This window comes from Bos taurus, chromosome 16, assembly GCF_002263795.3.
Source record: "Bos taurus isolate L1 Dominette 01449 registration number 42190680 breed Hereford chromosome 16, ARS-UCD2.0, whole genome shotgun sequence".
Taxonomy (NCBI): Eukaryota; Metazoa; Chordata; class Mammalia; order Artiodactyla; family Bovidae; genus Bos; species Bos taurus.
The window spans coordinates 59,399,609-59,417,227 of record NC_037343.1 but is presented as its reverse complement, the minus strand read 5'-3'; the positions used below and the strand labels follow the sequence as shown (position 1 = coordinate 59,417,227).

The window sequence follows — 17,619 nt, the reverse complement described above, 5'->3', positions numbered from 1 at the left end:
CCAGGGCCCATCCCTAGGGTCTGTCTCCTGACGCTGTTGACTGTCTCATACTTTCCCTAAGTATAGGGCTAATCCTAGGCAAGGTCGCTGCTTTGTTCATCAGGGAGCTGCTGAAGCTCTAGCTTCTCCAAAAACCAGATGCGGGGCTCTGGGTAACACCGTCCAGAAGTGTGTGGGGACTCCCCCGCAACTGGACAAGCTGGGACAAGTAAGAGACTGGAGATAAATCGCTTGCCTTTCCTCTTTTCCTGATGGCCGTTTCTATGTGCCTTGGGTCTTATACTGCCTCTCCGGAGAGGACCCATGTGGACGACAGCCAGCTGCATCTGCCCCTGAAGCTCTGAGCAGTTCAGGACTGGTAACACTCAGCTTGTGCTTCCTCTTCCTCCTTCCTTGATTCACCCGTTTCCCTCATCCTGCCCCGCCAGCACTGCAGTGCAGCATTAGAACATATGTTTTGATCAGGCTGGATTTTCTAGGGAACCCAGGCTGACACTTGATATTGAAAATTTATTTATTTTTGTGTTTAATAATATATGGCTTGACTTTTTTTTTTAAAAGTCAGGTTTATTGAGGTATAGTTGCATATTCAAAATCCAAAATTGCATATTCAAAATTCTCCAAGTCAGGCTTCAACAGTCAAGCTGGTTTTAGAAAAGGCAGAGGAACCAGAGATCAAATTGCCAACATCTGTTGGATCATTGAAAAAGCAAGAGAGTTCCATAAAAACATCTACTTCTGCTTTATTGACTATGCCAAAGCCTTTGACTATGTAGATCACAACAAACTGTGGAAAATTCTGAAAGAGATAGGAATACCAGACCACCTTAACTGCTGCCTGAGAAATCTGTATGCAGGTCAAGAAGCAACAGTTAGAACCATACTTGGAACAATGGACTGATTCCAAACTGGGAAAGAAGCATGTCAAGGCTGTATATTGTCACCTTGCTTATTTAATTTACATGCAGAGTATATCATGCGAAATGACGGGCTGGATGAAGCACAAGGTGGAATCAAGGTTGCCGGGAGAAATATCAGTAACCTCAGATATGCAGATGATATCGCCCTCATGGCAGAAAGCGAAGAAGAACTAAAGAGTCTCTTGATGAAAGTGAAAGAGGAGAGTGAAAAAGCTAGCTTACAACTCAACATTCAAAAAATTAAGATCATGGCATCTGGTCCCATCACTTCATGGCAAATAGATGGGGAAACAATGGAAACAATCAGAGATTTTACTTTTTTGGGCTCCAAAATCACTGCAGATGGTGACTGCAGCCATGAAATTAAAAGATGCTTGCTCCTTGGAAGAAAAGCTATGACCAACCTAGACAGCATATTAAAAAGCAGAGACATTACTTTGCCAACAAAGGTCCATCTCATCAAAGCTATGGTTTTTTCCAGTAGTCATGTATAGATGTGAGAGTTGGACTCTAAAGAAAGCTGAGTGCTGAAGAATTGATGCTTCTGAACTGTCGTGCTGAGAGTTGCCTGGACTGCAAGGAGATCCAACCAGTCCATCTTAAAGGAAATCAGTCCTGAATATTCATTGGAAGGACTGATGCTGAAGCTCCAATACTTTGGTCACCTGATGCAAAGAACTGACTCATTGGAAAAGACCCTGATGCTGGGAAAGATTGAAGGTGGAAGGAGAAGGGGACGACAGAGGATGAGATGGTTGGATGGCATCACCGACTCAATGGACATGAGTTTGAGCAAGCTCTGGGAGCTGGTGATGGACAGAGAAGCCTGGCGTGCGGGGGTCTCAAAGAGTCGGACATGACTCAGCGACCGAACTGAACTGCATGTAGTAGTGAAAGTCGCTCAGTCACGTCCGACTGTTTTTGATCCCATGGACTGTACAGTCCGTGGAATTCTCCAGGCCAGAGTACTGGAGTGGGGATCCTCCTTCTGCAGGGGATCTTTCCAACCCAGGGATCAAAGCCAGGTCTCCCTCATTATAGGTGGGTTCTTTTACCAGCTGAGCCACCGGGGAAGCATATAGTAAAACTTTGTCTAGCTTTGACAAACATACAGTCATGTAAGCACCGCCCTGCAGTCAAGATGCAGATCATGTCTGTCACTCCAGAAAGTTCCTTTGAACTGAACTGACTCATTTGAAAAGACCTGGATGCTGGGAAAGATTGAAGGTGGAGAAGAAGGGGACAACAGAGGATGAGATGGTTGGATGACATCACCGACTTGATGGACAGAGTTTGAGTAAACTCTGGGAGTTGGGGATGGACAGGGAGGCCTGGCATGCTGCAGTCCACGGGGTCTCAAAGAGTCAGACACAACTGAACTGAACTGAACATTTTTATTTACTTTATGACTGCGATTTCTAGGTCATGTGGTAAGTGTTATGCTTAACCTTTTTTTTTTTTTTTAATTTACACATTTAATTGGCTTTATTTATTGAGCAGCAGATCCCCCGACTGCCCCTCCCAGTCTACAGTGGTGGCTAGATAACATCATTAAATAGTAATACCAATTTAAGACTCTCTGATAGAGAACAGAACATCCCCCCATTTGGGGAAGGGGTGAGGAGGAATGGATTGGGAGTTTGAGATAAATAGATGCAAACTGTTATATGTAAAATGGATAAACAACAAAGTTCTGATATATATGTGTGTGTGTATATATATATATATATGTATATAGTACAGGTAACTACATTCAATGTTCTGTAATAAACCATAATGGAAAAGACTATGAAAAAATATATATCTTTAACTGAATGGGGGCTCCCCAGGTGGTGCTAGTGTTAATAGAACCCGGCTGCCAATGCAGGAGACATAAGTGACACAGGTTTGACCCTGGGTCGGGAAGATCCCCTGGAGAAGGAAATGGCAACTCACTCCGGTATTCTTGCCTGGAGAATCCCTTGGACAGAGGAGACTTGTGAGCTATATAGTCCACAGGGTTGCAAAGAATCAGACGTGACTGAAGCGACTTAGCACGCGTTCATAACTGAGTCACTTTGCTGTACATCAGAAACTAACATGTTGTAAATCAACTATATCTCAATTAAAAAAAAAGAACGTCAGTTTAAAAGCAATCTATGCAGAATTCTAAATATAATGTGCTTATGCTCCTCAAGGAAGGGCAAGCTAGACAAATCAGTATTTTGCTCTCTATACCTCAGCTGCTGAGAAGCAATTCTGTTACAGGCTCTACAGCCCATGATTTTGAAGGCAAGGTTGCTACTATTGCATTTCTTTCAAAGCCCATAGTACATAGATTTTCTTTCTTTTCGTATATTCTGGATTAGAAACTGGTGCTTCAATATACGGCCTTCCCAGGTGGCTCAGTGGTAGAGAATCCGCCTGCCAATGCAGGAGACTTGGGTTCAACTCCTGGATTGGGAAGATCCCCTAGAGAAGGAAATGGCAACGACTGTCTGTGTGGACATTTCAGTACAAGCATTGTACTGGTCTGATATGATATGTTTACCTTTTAATAACTATAAAACTGTTTATCCAAGTGGTTGTAATATTTTGCATGTCCCCCAACAATGCAGGAACGTTGCTTTGCCCCTGCCAGAACTTAGTGTTGTCAGCTGTTGTCTTTAAATCCATCCGTTCAGTGGGTGCGTAGTGTGGTATTTGATTCTCGGTTTAATTTGCATTTCTCTAATGAATAGTGATCCTGAATATCTTTTCATATGCTCCTTTGCCAGCTGTATCTTTTCTGGTGAAATGCACTGACTGACTTGTAAAAGAAGATTCAGGTTCGCTTCTATCAGAGCAGTGGTCTGATAAATATAATTCAACTATGACAGTGTATCATTGACTAAACATTTCTACCTTTTAAAAACAATCCCACTCAGTCCCCGATATACTTATTCATTCATGAGTTTGTTTTATTCATCAAATGTTTGCTGGGTACATTCTGTAAGACTTAAGGAATTTTTTTTTTTTAGTTGGGACAGTCTCAGGACAGTGCTGTGTTGGGAGGAAGAGCTGCTTTCTAATGGGAAACATGAATCAGCATAATATATTTAGGGAACTGTAGGTTACGCTGACTGGGGTTCCCAGGTGGTGCTAGTGGTAAAGAACTCGCCTGCCAATGCAGGAGACTTAAGAGACCTGGGTTCTATCCCTGAGTCAGGAAGATCCCCTGAAGGAAGGCATGGCTGCCCACTCCAGTATTCCTCCCTGGAGAATCCCATGGACAGAGAAGCCTGGCAGGCTACAGTCCATAAGGTCACACAGAGTTGGACACAACTGAAGTGACTTAGCACAAACACACACACACAGGTTACTCTGATTACTCCTGTCTAATGAGCTAATTAAAAATTCCAACAGCAGAACCTAAAACAGGTTCTCACCCTGCCCCTACATTCCAGGTTGCTTATCTCCAGAGACAAATGTAATTGACTTCAGCCACGGCAGGGCAGAGAACCAGGGTGCTGGATACAGTCTGTGTATCTATCTAGGCATCAGTATGGAGCAGCCTCTCTCTCTGTGACACAGCCTGTAGGATACAGAAGAGGTTGGGGGGTGGGGCAGGGATGTCCCCAGCTATCTGAATTATCTATCAAAAGACTCTGGTCTAAAGCCGTGTGCTTCACTTCCTAGTCTCTGACTGAGAGTCTTATCACTCATTAAATATCTAGTTTCAACACCACCAGTTGTCTATTTTCCTAGCCCAGATAGAAATCGAAAGGTAGAAAGGGACAGAGCTGGGTTATTTTTAGAAGCAGCTGTCACAACAGAGGTAGCATCTGGACATAGAGTTAACAGAGCATCTAAAAAACAAAAGGCAGAATAATGGATATTCAGAATTACGAGATTCCCAAGTCATGGAACAAAAAGGTTCTATTTTCTTCCATCCCCCATATTATCTTCTAAAGAAGTTAGATAAATGTGCTACATTTTTATGAAGATTTATATGCAGACAGATTGAAAGTAAGTTTTAACATTTGAAGGGACAGCTCTCTTTTTATGTTAACATTCATTTGCAGAGGATTCCTCATGTGTCTAGGATGCCAGCTGAAGAGAAATACCACTCTCTTCAGTTATGTTTTTTTCCCCAAGTATTTTCTGTTGTTGGCCTGTGACAGATCTCCGGGAACAAGCGACTTCTAACTGACAGGGAGAGTGATGCAGCTGTGAGTCACCTGGAGACGTATCTTTGAGTTATTGACAGGGTGAAGATGAGTGTTTCAGACATCTGTCTTAGACATCTCCCACCTCCTCTGAGTACATCTAAATCTGCACAGATTGGGAAGGTCTCTGTAAGGCACAAAGCCCTGAAAGACACATGTTCCTGAGAAACCAGGCATTTCATGCTGCGGGGAGATTGCCACGATTGATTTGCTTCTGTGCTTATTTTTATTTAGTTATTTTTCTTATGCTTTTGGGGGAGGATTTCAAGGGGAAAGGCTTGGTTAATCAAAATCCTCTTTCAAAGCACATTTTCATTGTTGGACCACACAAGGCCCCTCTTTGGCTTTTATGTCTGTATATTTATGGCTGTCTCTATTTACTTACTCCCTTATCTTCTTTTCCTCCCCTCAGAGTCAGTCTTTATAATGTATTTGATGCTTATCTTTGGATTTAAATTTCTCTGTAAAGCACACAGAATCATTTTGTGTGCTAATCTATTTTCAAGTGATGTAAATGTGCGGTAGATCTTATTCTGTTTTTTATTTTTTCATGCAGTGCCATCTTTTAAAAAAAATATTGATTTATTTGGCTGCTCCAGGTCTGAGTTGTGGCCCTTGGGATCTTTGATCTCTAGTTTCCTGACCAGAAATCAAATCTGGGCCCCCTGCATGGGGAAGTGTAGTCTTAGCCACTGGACCACCAGGGAAGTCCCAGTGCTGTCTTTTAAAGATCGCCTCACATTGCTGTTCCTATGTCCAGTTCATTACCCTTCATTGCTGCATAGTAGTCTCTGCATCTACCATGGTTTACAGATCCCTTTCCTAAAGATAAAATTGATGTGATTGCCTGCCCCTGTGATTGGTGCTATAATGAACAGTCTCATGGGTGACTGTTAGGACTTGTGCAAGTGTTGCTAGGGGAGTATTCTCCCAGGAATAAAGTAGTTGGGTCATAGGGTGTATGCCTATTTTATCTGACTGCCAACTGTTCTCCAGAATGACTTGCCCTGTCTATGCCTCTACCAGCAATGCATGAGAATGTTTTTATTTATTTACCACCCGTCGGTATATAGCATGGTGGCTCAGCTGGTAAAGAATCCACCCGCAATGCGGGAGACCTTGATTTCGATCCCTGGGTTGGGAAGATCCGCTGGAGAAGGGAATGGCTACCCACTCCAGTATTATGGCCTGGAGAATTCCATGGACTGTATAGTCCACGGGGTTGCGAAGAGTCGAACATGACTGAGCAACTTTGACTTTCACTTTCTTTCCAGCTTTCTGATGGCTTATTCAAATTTATAAGCATAAAGTGGTATTTTACCATTTTAATTTGCATTTCCCTGGTTTCTAATTATTTTTAGCATCTCTTTGTATATTTGCAAGCCTTTCAGGTCTTCAATTCTTTGAACTGTAATTTAGCCCTTTGGAAGTTTTCTATGGGAGATTGCTCTTTCTTACTAATTTGCAAAAGTTCCTGTATAACCTATGGTTCTCAAACTTTAATGTGCACAGGAATCATGTTAAGATACACATTATAATTCAATAAGAGTGGGGTGGGGCTTAAGGCTGTGCGTTTCTAATAAGCTCCCAGATGATGCAGAAGCCTGTGGTCCTGAACCACAATGTGATTAACAAGGTTCTACGTGTTAGTTTGGGGGCTTCCCAGGTGGCTCAGTGGTTAAGAATCCACCTACCAAGTAGGAGATGTGGGTTCAATTCTTGGGTCAGGAAGATCCCCTGGAGAAGGAAGTAGCAACCCGCTCCAGTTTTCTTGCCTGGGAATTCCCATGGACAGAGGAGCCTGGCGGGCTACAGTCCCTAGAGTTGCAAAAGAATTGACTAAAACGACAATGTTGAGGCTTTGAGAAAGTCTGTCCTTCCAGAGTTGTCAAGTGTGTGTCACCTTTGTTTGCATTTAATATAAGCAAACACATCAATGTTTTGCCTTGTGATTAGTGCTATTTGGAGCTATTTCATAAGTCCTTTGTCATCCCTGGTTCACAGTGATTTTCTTCTCTATTTTTCTTTTTTAACTTTGTACTTTCATTTCACATTTAAGGATTTAAATCCATCTGAAATTACCTTTGATTTAGATATAAATTAGGTAATCAATTTTAATTTTTCTCCTTATAATGAGCTTGCTTTATCAGACTCAGTAGTTCATTGTTTCTCTATTGATTTGTGATACTGCCTTTGTCTTATTTTAAGTTCCCAGGTACACATGTGTGTGTCTGCACTCTGCTTTCCATTCTGTTTCCTGGTTCACATGTTTATTCCTGTAATAGTATTTCACTGTTTTATATTTATAGCTTTGAAGTATGTTTCAGTATCTGGAAGAGTAACTCTTCCACCTGTTCTTCTTTTTCAAATATGACTTAGATATTTGTGAATCTTTATCCTTTTAGAAAAATTTTGAAATAAATTTCTTAAGTTCCTCAAAATTCTAGCTGAACTTTTGAATGGAACTGTGTTGACTTTACAGATTAATTTGGGGGAGAAGTGATAGTTTTACAGTTTTAAGTTCTGTAATTTGTAAACAGGGACATTTTGCTAGTTATTCAGATCATTCCTGTTTTTAAATAGAATTTAAAGTTTTTCTCCTTAAAGTCTTCTGGATTGCCTGAGTTATGTTAATTACAAGTACTTTTTGTTTTTGTTGCTCTTGAGAACAATATTTTCTGTTGTGTTTTCTAGTTGATTATTTTTGATATAGAGAAATATTAATAATTTTTGTAAGTTCATCTTATATCTTGTTAAGTTTCCTCCATGACTTTTCATGACTTGATAGCTCATTTCTTCTTATCACTGAATAATATTACGTGGTATGGATATACTACAGCTTGTTTGCCCATTCCCCTTCAGAGGGACATCTTGGTTGCTCTCAAGTTTTGGCAAATATAAACAAAGCTGCTATAAACACTCTTGTGTAGGTTTTTGTGTAGATATAAGTTTTCAACTCATTTGGGTAAATACTTAGGAACACAATTACTGGATCATATGGTAAGAATATGTTTAGTTTTATAAGAAACTGCTGAACTATCTTCCAAAGTAGCTATATCATTTTGCAACTACGATTCCCACCAATGATGAATGAAAGTTGCCATTGCTCCACATTGTTATCAGCATTTGATGCTTAGTTTTGAATTTTAGACGTTCCAACAGGTGTGTAGTAGGATCTCACTGTTGTTTTAATTCTCTAATGACATATGATGAATGTCTTTCGTAGGCTTACTTACTGTCTGTATGTCTTCTTTAGTAAAATGTCTGCCTAGACCTTTTGCACATTCTTAAATGGGGTTGTTTGTTTTCTTATTGTTGAGGTTTAAGAATTCTTTGTGGATTTTAGATAAAAGTTCTTTATCAGATACACATTTTGCAAATACTTTTATCCCAGGCTGTGTTTTATATTTTTATTCTTTGAAGTGTCTTTTGCAGACAGCAGTTTTTAGTTTTAATGATGTCCAACTTACCAATTTTTAAAAACTTAATTCATTTTATTTATTTATTGGGTCTTTTTTGCTGTTTGAGGACTTTCTCTGGTTGTAGAGGGCTGGGGAGCTACTCTCTCGTCGCAGTGCAGGGACTTCTCATGTGGTGGCTCCTCTTGTTTTGGAGTATGGGCTGTAGTAGCTCTAGTTGGAGCTGACGGGCTCTAGAGCTTGGGCTCAGTAGTTGTGGCACACAGGCTTAGTTGCTGCACGGCGTGTGGAATCTTCCCAGACCAGGGATTGAACCTGTAATCTCCTGCATGGGCAGGCAGATTCTAATCCACTGTACCATCAGGGCAGTCCTACCAATTTTTATTTTCCTAGATTATGCTTTGATGTTATATTAAAAAACTCATTGCCAAGCATAAGGTGCCTTAGATTTTTTTTCTTGTTTTCTTCTGGAAGTTTTATAGGTTTGCTTTTTACATTTATGTGTAAGATTCACTGTGAGTTAATTTGGTGAAAGACATAAGGACAGTGTCTTGATTAATTTTTTTTGCATTGGATGTTCATTTGTTCTAGCACCTTTTTTTTTTTTTTAAGAATATTCTTTCTCCATTGAATCGCTTTTGCTCCTTTGTCAAAGATCAGCTGACTGTATTTGTGTGGGTCTATTTTTTGGTTCTGTAATAGTTCCATTGACCTGTTTGTTTATTCTTACACCACTGTCACAATCTTGATTACTGTGGCTAATTTTTAATTTATGTTTTATATCTTTGTATTTCTAAAAAAGGATTTCAGAGAGATTGTAATTTCAGTTGCACTGGAAACAAGGTAATTAAAAAGAAAAAGAAAAAGAAAAAAAATTGTAAAAAATTACATTATTGATCCTTCTGGCAGTGGCTCCATTCTTTTCAAAAGCTAGAATATTCAGAAATATTACAGTAGAGTATGGGCAGGCCTGAAGAGTTTTAACCTGATGTTATTTATCTGATAATATTAAAAATTATAGTTTAGACAGAAAAATTCTGAGGTTAGATTATCCTCATTGTTTTCCTTTGAGTTTGTGGTGATCAGTTACTTAGTTAATATTGCATTAGATAGTTACCTACATTTTGTTGGAGACATGATAATACTTGAGCTATTTTAAGAATTGATCCAGTAACAAATCTTTGTTGAAATATGCATAGTTGCAAGTCTGACCACATATTTTTGGATTTTCTTTTTAGGTCAATGATGCCTTCCTTCATGTCACACAGCGTAAATCCACAGGCAAGGTGCTTCTCTCCCTTAAATAAATTTTCACTTCAGCAAACTCAGCATGTCTAAACCCAAACTCATCATCTTTCCAAAGAAACCTGATTTCCCATCCATGTTTTTTTTCCCATATTACCACCTTCCTTATTAATCCAGTTTCAAGATCTTTTAGAGTCATCTTTTATTCTGTTTTCTTATTCCTAGATAGTGTGATCATGTACTTTATTGTCCAGACTTGGACACAGTTGAGAGTGAAAGGATGCTGTTAGTAATTACACCAGGAGAACAGGTGTCCCAAGATGTATGATCACCTATTCATAACGCATCCATGGCCAAGTTCTGTCATCTCCACCTCTAAGAAGTCTTACACACCACATCCTGTTTTCCATTCTGACTAATCATGTCATATCTGCTAATTCCAGTGACCTCCTAACTTTCCTACCTTTAATCTACCCCCTCCCTCTCCATTCTTGTTATATGTTACTGCCTTGGTGACCTTCCCAAAGTGCAGCTACAATTGTGTGTTGTCTCAGAACCCTACAATGGCTCACCATTGTCTCCATGGTGGTGTTCGGACTCCTTGAGCGAGCATTTCACCACGACCAGGATTTTGCCCCTCTCTGCCCATATTGGACAGCAGCGTTGGTCTCTCAGTGTACACTGAGATTGCTTGTCTCCTCCACCTTCCTCTTCTCAAGCTATTTCCTCTTCTCCCTTATCTTTGTTAAACATAAGCCTTCCTGGCCTCTGAGACCTACCTCTGCCACGAGCTTGCCCCCTCAGGTGCGTGGCCATCTCTTCTCTACTTTCCTATAGCACCTCCCTCAGGCTGTGTCACATTCTGCCTTGTACCAGCAGGAGTGGCATGTCTAAAGGAATGAACACAGGATTCTGAATTCAAGAGGTGGGTTTGAGTCTCAGTCTCAACACGTTGGAGGTGGTTAGTTAAGGTCTTCAAGCTTTCATTTTCTCCTGAAAAGTGGATGTTACAGTCTCCACCTCACGAAGTTATTCTGAGCAATACATGCAGTGATTGGGCAAAGCACCGGCACACAGTAGGTGATTAGCACTTGCTAGTTACTTGAGTTCTTTCTTTCTTCCCTTCCCAAGATAGCATAAGTTCCTAGAGAGCAGGTACCATGTCTGAGTCACCTTTGTACCACACACACCTAGCACAGTGAGTTACCCTTGAACTGAATTGAATTTGAATGATCTGAAAGTCTTAAGTTGTGGGATTAAGAACATGTTACCTTGGGAACAGCCCAGATGTTCACCAACAGACCAATGTATATACATACAGTGGAGTACTATTCAACCTTGAGAAAGAAGGAAATTCTGACACATTCAGAACATGGATGAACCCTGAGAACATTGTGCAAATTGAAGTAAGCCAGTCCCAAGAGGCCAAATACTGTTTAATTCCACTTATGTGAAGTACCTAGAAATGTCAGATTCCTAGAAACAGAAAGTAAAATTGTGCTTGCCAGGGCCTGGGGTGGAGGGGAGGAAATGGGGAGTTATTGTTTAATGGGTCTAAAGTTCCAGTTTGGGAAGATGAGAAAGTTTTGGAGATGAACAGTGGCTGCAAAACAATGTAAACATAGTTAATGCTACTGACCTGTTCACTTAAAAATGGCTAAAAGGGCCAATTTCATATTGCATATATTTTACCAAAATAAAAAATAAAAGAATATATTACCCTCACAACTGAGTGACTTTATTCAGAGAAGAGAGCAGAGAGTAAGGAGAGTGACTGGCTTAGGTTGAAGGATGCTCCTGTCTCTGCCTGAGTCCTGGTCTGTGGGGAGAGGTCCTTTCTTTTTTGGTTATAAACATTGTTCTCCAGTCCTCCTTATTGCCACTCAAAAGGAGGGAAGTAAGATGGGGGCAAAAACACACACCCGATACCACTGGAATGGAAGTACTTCTACTTGTTTTTGATGAGCTCCAGTTCCAATACGCGTGGTAAGAAGCTTTGTTTTCTTTTTCTAACCATTTGTCAGAAGTTAAAGAAAACAGAAAACCATATAAGATGCTGTTGAAGTACGCTTACAAGCAGGTATGATATGATCATTAAACCAAGCAGTGAATTGACAACTAGATGAAACAGACAAATTGCTTGAAAGATGTAAAATAAGAAATTCAACACAAGAAACAGAAAATTGGAAAGAGGCTTTGTTTTCTGATAAATATCCAGGCCATTCAAAAACACCCATCTTCACAGGGTTTCCTCACCAAAAAGCTTTTGGAAAAACTGAATTATGAAATAGAAAGTGAACATTTAGGGAGAGAATTTAAAACCGAGAAATTAGCAGAAGGAAGGGGGAGGGGGATGAGATCAGGGACCCACCATGTGTCTGTTGTGGGCCCATGTGGAGCTGCCATGAGAGCCAGAGCTCAAACTTCTTCCATGCCTGGCTGCCCATTTCAGTCTCTGGGGGCTGCATGCTCTGTGGTTCCATTGAATGACAAGGCTCTCTTCGCCTGCATTCTCCCCACACTTACTTCTTAACATGAGCTAATTTTGTATTTAAATGAAAGTTAGTTTTCAAAAATATCAAGACACCTATTTTAAAATTTTCTGATACCCTTTGGGATAATTGAAAGACATGCTGGATAGACCCCAGGAGAGAAGGAAGACAAATTAAGATTGAGAAGACTGTACAACCTCTCCCCCTCCCCCAGGCAGCTCCCTTTCCCACTGTTCAGAGCTGATCAGATGTCACTAGTAATAAAGATCGATTGTCCCCAGCTCACTAATGTCAAAATGACTTAGATTGAAAGAGGCAGTCATTAAGGAGAGTGAGTTTCTTCAGGTTTAACAAGTATTGGTTAGAACCTCTAATGACCTGTTCTCTGCTTGCCTGTGTTCCTGCTTCATTGGAATGATTTGATTTGAAAGCATTTGACTCACATTTTAGTCATCGTTTGGTTGTTCCACCATCTGAGCCATTAGTTAGTCTGAAAAAAGAATCAGTGCAGCTCCAAGTGACAGCATTTATTCTATATTCACAGACTTTTCCCAGTTCCCCATTGTAGGCTGGCTGCTGAAGAAATCACTCCCACACAGCTCCCTCTTCTTTTTCTCTAACTGTGGGTCTATCCACCTGCACACACTTCTTTCGACAACAGAAGTGGGATTTTGTGCTGTTAGCTGTGGGGTAATCCTGTCTGCATATCACCCGTGTATTTGTCCCTGCTCCTTCCTCTGCAGTCTGCCTGGCTATAGAAAGCTATCTTTTCTGTTGGAACTATGGTGGTTGTTGTTCAGTCGCTAAGTCGTGTCTGACTCCTTGCGACCACAGGGACTGCAGTACACCAGTTTCCCTGACCTTCACTCTCTCCTGGAGTTTGCTCAAATTCATGTCTATTGAGTCAGTGATGCCATCCAACCATCTCATGCTCTGTCACCCCCTTCTCCTGCCCTCAATCCTTCACAGCATCAGGATCTTTTCCTATGAGTTGGCTCTTAGCATCAGGTGGCCAAAGTATTAGAGCTTCAGCTTCAGCATCAGTCCTTCCAATGAATATTCAGAAGTCCTTTAGGAATTCTTTGGACTGTAAAGATGGCTGAGCACTGAAGAACTGATGCTGGAACTATGGTAAAGACAACAAAAGATTTGCTCTTTGGCAAGTAAAGGAAAATAATAGTATTTAGACAAAATCACTTTTATTTAAAACCCAAACTAAGTAAACTAAGAAAAATTCACATTATTATTTCTTTCTCTTATTTGCCTTCCAAGATTGTATAACTGGATCAAGAGCAGTGATTTTTCAAAATGTTTACTGTTTATACAGGTCATGCAAGGGAAGGAAATGGTTGTATATGATGTACATCCTCATTATGCACTTGTTCAGTTGCTATGTCATGGTCAACTCTTTGGGACCTCATGGACTGTAGCATGCTAGGCTCCTCTGCCCTTCACTATCTCCTGGAATTTACTCACATTCATGTCCACTGAGTCAGTGATGCTATTTAACCATTTCATCCTCTGCTGCCCCATTCTCCTTTCCCCTTCAATCTTTCCCACTATCAAGGTCTTTTCCAGTGAGTTGGCTCTTTGAATGATGTGGCCAAACTATTGGAGCTTCAGCAACAGTCCTTCTAATGGATGTTCAGGGATGATTTCCTTTAGGATTGACTGGTAGCTGTTATTGAAAAGAATGAGACAGGGACTTCCCTGATGATCTTGTGGCTAAGATGCTCCAAGTGCAGGGGGCTTGGGTTCAATCTCTGGTCAGGGAACTAGATCCCACATGCTGCAACTAAAGATTCCATGTGCCAAGCTGAAGGTCAACTCGGCAAGTTGAAGTTGGTGAGTGCTGCAACTAAGACCTGGTGCAGCCAAATAAATCAATAATGAGAAAAATCAGGGAAGACAAGAATATGTTAGGACCCTGTGGTGAAAGAAAGCATGGTGAGTGAAAGGGGTTGAACAAAAGCTAGTGGTACTGGAGCCTAAGAAATGAAGGCGAGTGTTGTGGGATGAGGCTTCAGGGGGGACCAGGTTAGGCAGTGCTGGTGGGTCAGTTCTGGGTGTTTTGCCTTCACACTACAGCCAGTGGGATTCCATTGAAGGGTTCTAAGCAAGGGTTGGGAAGGGATGGAATGCCCAGAATGGCATAGTCTATAATGGGCAGAAAGGATTGGAGAGGAGGAGATCAATTAGGAGTCTGTGAAAGTCCCAATGAGATGGGATGGTAACCTTGGACTACGTTGGTGATGATGGGGAAGGAGAGAAAGGAAAGGATGAGAGCTGTGCAGGAGGAAGAGAGAAATGTTGAGATGACTCCTAGTTTCCTGAGAGGTTTTTTGAGAGGAGGGACATCAAATGAGAATTGGGGAGAGCAAGATGGTGGAGGAGTAGGTGGACGTGGAGTACATCTCTCTCCATGGATACATCAGGAATATACCTTCAGACACAGAAGTACATGCAGAACACCAGCTGAAAACAGACAGCAGTACCTGACCAGCAGAAGAGAATATATAGAACCACGCAAAACTCGGTAGGACTAAAGAACTAGGGGGAAAAACAGGAGTGTTCGTAGGACCGGACCTGCCCTTAGTGGGTAGGGGAGCTGAAGCAGGCGTCCGATCCCCACATCAGGGCAATTGTCTGAGTCAGAGGAGAAATATTTAAGGCTGAGAGTGAAACAACTGATCTGTGGCAGCCTAAACAGAATGAGAATCAGACAGTCACTGCTGCAGCCATGCATACCCTGGACAGGTATGCAGGTTCCTTGGAAGGCGCAGCGGCTGGGAGCTGGAGTTTAGGGATTGTGGAGCAATCCCAGGTCGAGGGCTGCTGTTGACTGCAGAGAGATGGATCGAGAGGATGAGAGGGAGGAGACTGTGGTGGGAAATGCCTGTGGAGGAAAGCCAGGCAGCCATGGAAGCAAGGCGATACTACTGTGTCACATGTAGGGGGTGGAGCTATCACCATAGCCTCTCTCTCCCCACACGCTAGCTTCAGGCAGCTGAACAACAGAGAGGCTGGCCCATCAAAGGCCTGACGCACTGAACTACAGAGTAGGGTGCCAGCCAGGGGATGCCCTCTAGGTGCCTGATGTGCTGAACAAGAGAGAAGGACTCCAGGCAAGGGAGCCCTCTAAGTGCCTGAATGGGTGGAGCTACAGAGAAAGACTGACCAAAGAGGTCTTCTGATTGCCAGCTGCAAGAGGCTCAAAAAGAGACTCTGACAGGGCCATAACTCCTGCGGTGGAGGGAGTCCGTGTCCCTTCACACTTGGAACTGCCAGGGTCCCCGCAAGCCAAGCAGCTGCGTCACCTTCATGCTCAACTCTCACTGGGGCAGAGCTGCCACAGGCAAAAATAGTGGTGTCTATGCGCGCCAGGTCGCTTCTGTCATGTCCGGACTTTTTGCGACCCTATAGACAAGCACAGCCTAAAGGAGCTACCCCACGTCTGAGGTCAGGGGCGGCGGCCGCGAGGAGCTACCCGACATCCAAGGAGTGGTGGCTGCGCGGGTGCAGGAGGGCCTAGAGAAGCTATTCCACGTTCAAGGTCAGGAGGGGCAGTGGTGAGGAGATACCCCTCGTCCAAGGTAAGGAGCAGTGGCTGCACTTTGCTTGAGCAGCCATGAAGAGATACCCCACGTCCAAGGTAAGAAAAACCCAAGTAAGACGGTAGGTGTTGCAAGCGGGCATCAGAGGGCAGACACACTGAAACCATAATCACAGAAAAATGGACCACAGACTCTCGTCTAACTCAGTGAAACTAAGCCATGCCCTGTGGGGCCACCCAAGACAGGCGGGTCATGGTGGAGAGGTCTGGCAGAATGTGGCCCACTGGAGAAGGGAATGGCAAACCACTTCAGTATTCTTGCCTTGAGAACCCCATGAACAGTATGAAAAGGCAAAATGATAGGATACTGAAAGAGGAACTCCCCAGGTCAGTAGGTGCCCAATATGCTACTGGAGATCAGTGGAGAAATAACTCCAGAAAGAATGAAGGGATGGAGCCAAAGCAAAAACAATACCCAGTTATGGATGTGACTGGTGATAGAAGCAAGGTCCGATGCTGTAAAGAGCAATATTGCATAGGAACCTGGAATGTCAGGTCCATGAATCAAGGCAAATTGGAAGTAGTCAAACAAGAGATGGCAAGAGTGAATGTCGACATTCTAGGAATCAGCGAACTAAAATGGACTGGAATGGGTGAATTTAACTCAGATAACCATTATATCTACTACTGTGGGCAGGAATCCCTCAGAAGAAATGGAGTAGCCATCATGGTTAACAAAAGAGACCGAAATGCAATACTTGGATGCAATCTCAAAAACGACAGAATGATCTCGGTTCGTTTCCAAGGCAAAGCATTCAATATCACAGTAATCCAAGTCTATGCCCCAACCAGTAACGCTGAAGAAGCTGAAATTGAATGGTTCTATGAAGACCTACAAGACCTTTTAGAACTAACACTCAAAAAAGATGTCCTTTTCATTATAGGGGACTGGAATGCAAAAGTAAGAAGTCAAGAAACATCTGGAGTAACAGGCACATTTGGCCTTGGAATATGGAATGAAGCAGGGCAAAGGCTAATAGAGTTTTGCCAAGAGAATGCACTGGTCATAGCAAACAGCCTCTTCTAACAACACAAGAGAAGACTCTACACATGGACATCACCAGATAGTCAACAATGAAATCAGATTGATTATATTCTTTGCAGCCAAATATGGAGAAGCTCTATACAGTCAACAAAAACAAGACCAGGAGCTGACTGTGGCTCAGATCATGAACTCCTTATTGCCAAATTCAGACTGAAATTGAAGAAAGTAAGGAAAACCACTAGACCATTCAGGTATGACCTAAATCAAATCCCTTATGATTATACAGTGGAAGTGAGAAATAGATTTAAGGGACTAGATCTGATAGAGTGCCTGATGAACTATGGACGGAGGTTCATGACATTGTACAGGAGACAGGGATCAAGACCATCCCCATGGAAAAGAAATGCAAAAAAGCAAAATGGCTGTCTGGGGAGGCCTTACAAATAGCTGTGAAAAGAAGAGAAGCGAAAAGTAAAGGAGAAAAGGAAAGATAAAAACATCTGAATGCAGAGTTCCAAAGAATAGCAAGAAGAGATAAGAAAGCCTTCCTCAGTGATCAATGCAAAGAAATAGAGAAAAACAACAGAATGGGAAAGACTAGAGATCTCTTCAAGAAATTTAGAGATACCAAGGGGACATTTCATGCAAAGATGGGCTCGATAAATGACAGAAATGGTATGGACCTAACAGAAGCAGAAGATTTTAAGAAGAGGTGGCAAGAATCCACAGAAGAACTGTACAAAAATATCATCATGACC

At 42.0% G+C, this 17,619-nt stretch overlaps 1 protein-coding gene across 1 annotated transcript in view; it reads left to right on the top strand.

Moving 5' to 3' along the window:
• Positions 1-11,487, top strand: part of LOC100299281 (quinone oxidoreductase-like protein 2) — a 55,292-nt gene extending 43,805 nt beyond the window's left edge. The window contains exon 11 of the mRNA XM_015475215.3: positions 9,765-11,487. Coding sequence (XP_015330701.2) covers positions 9,765-9,833 — 69 coding nt within the window. The 3' untranslated portion in view covers positions 9,834-11,487. The remainder of the gene's footprint in view (positions 1-9,764) is intronic.
• Positions 11,488-17,619: the final 6,132 nt, after the last annotated feature.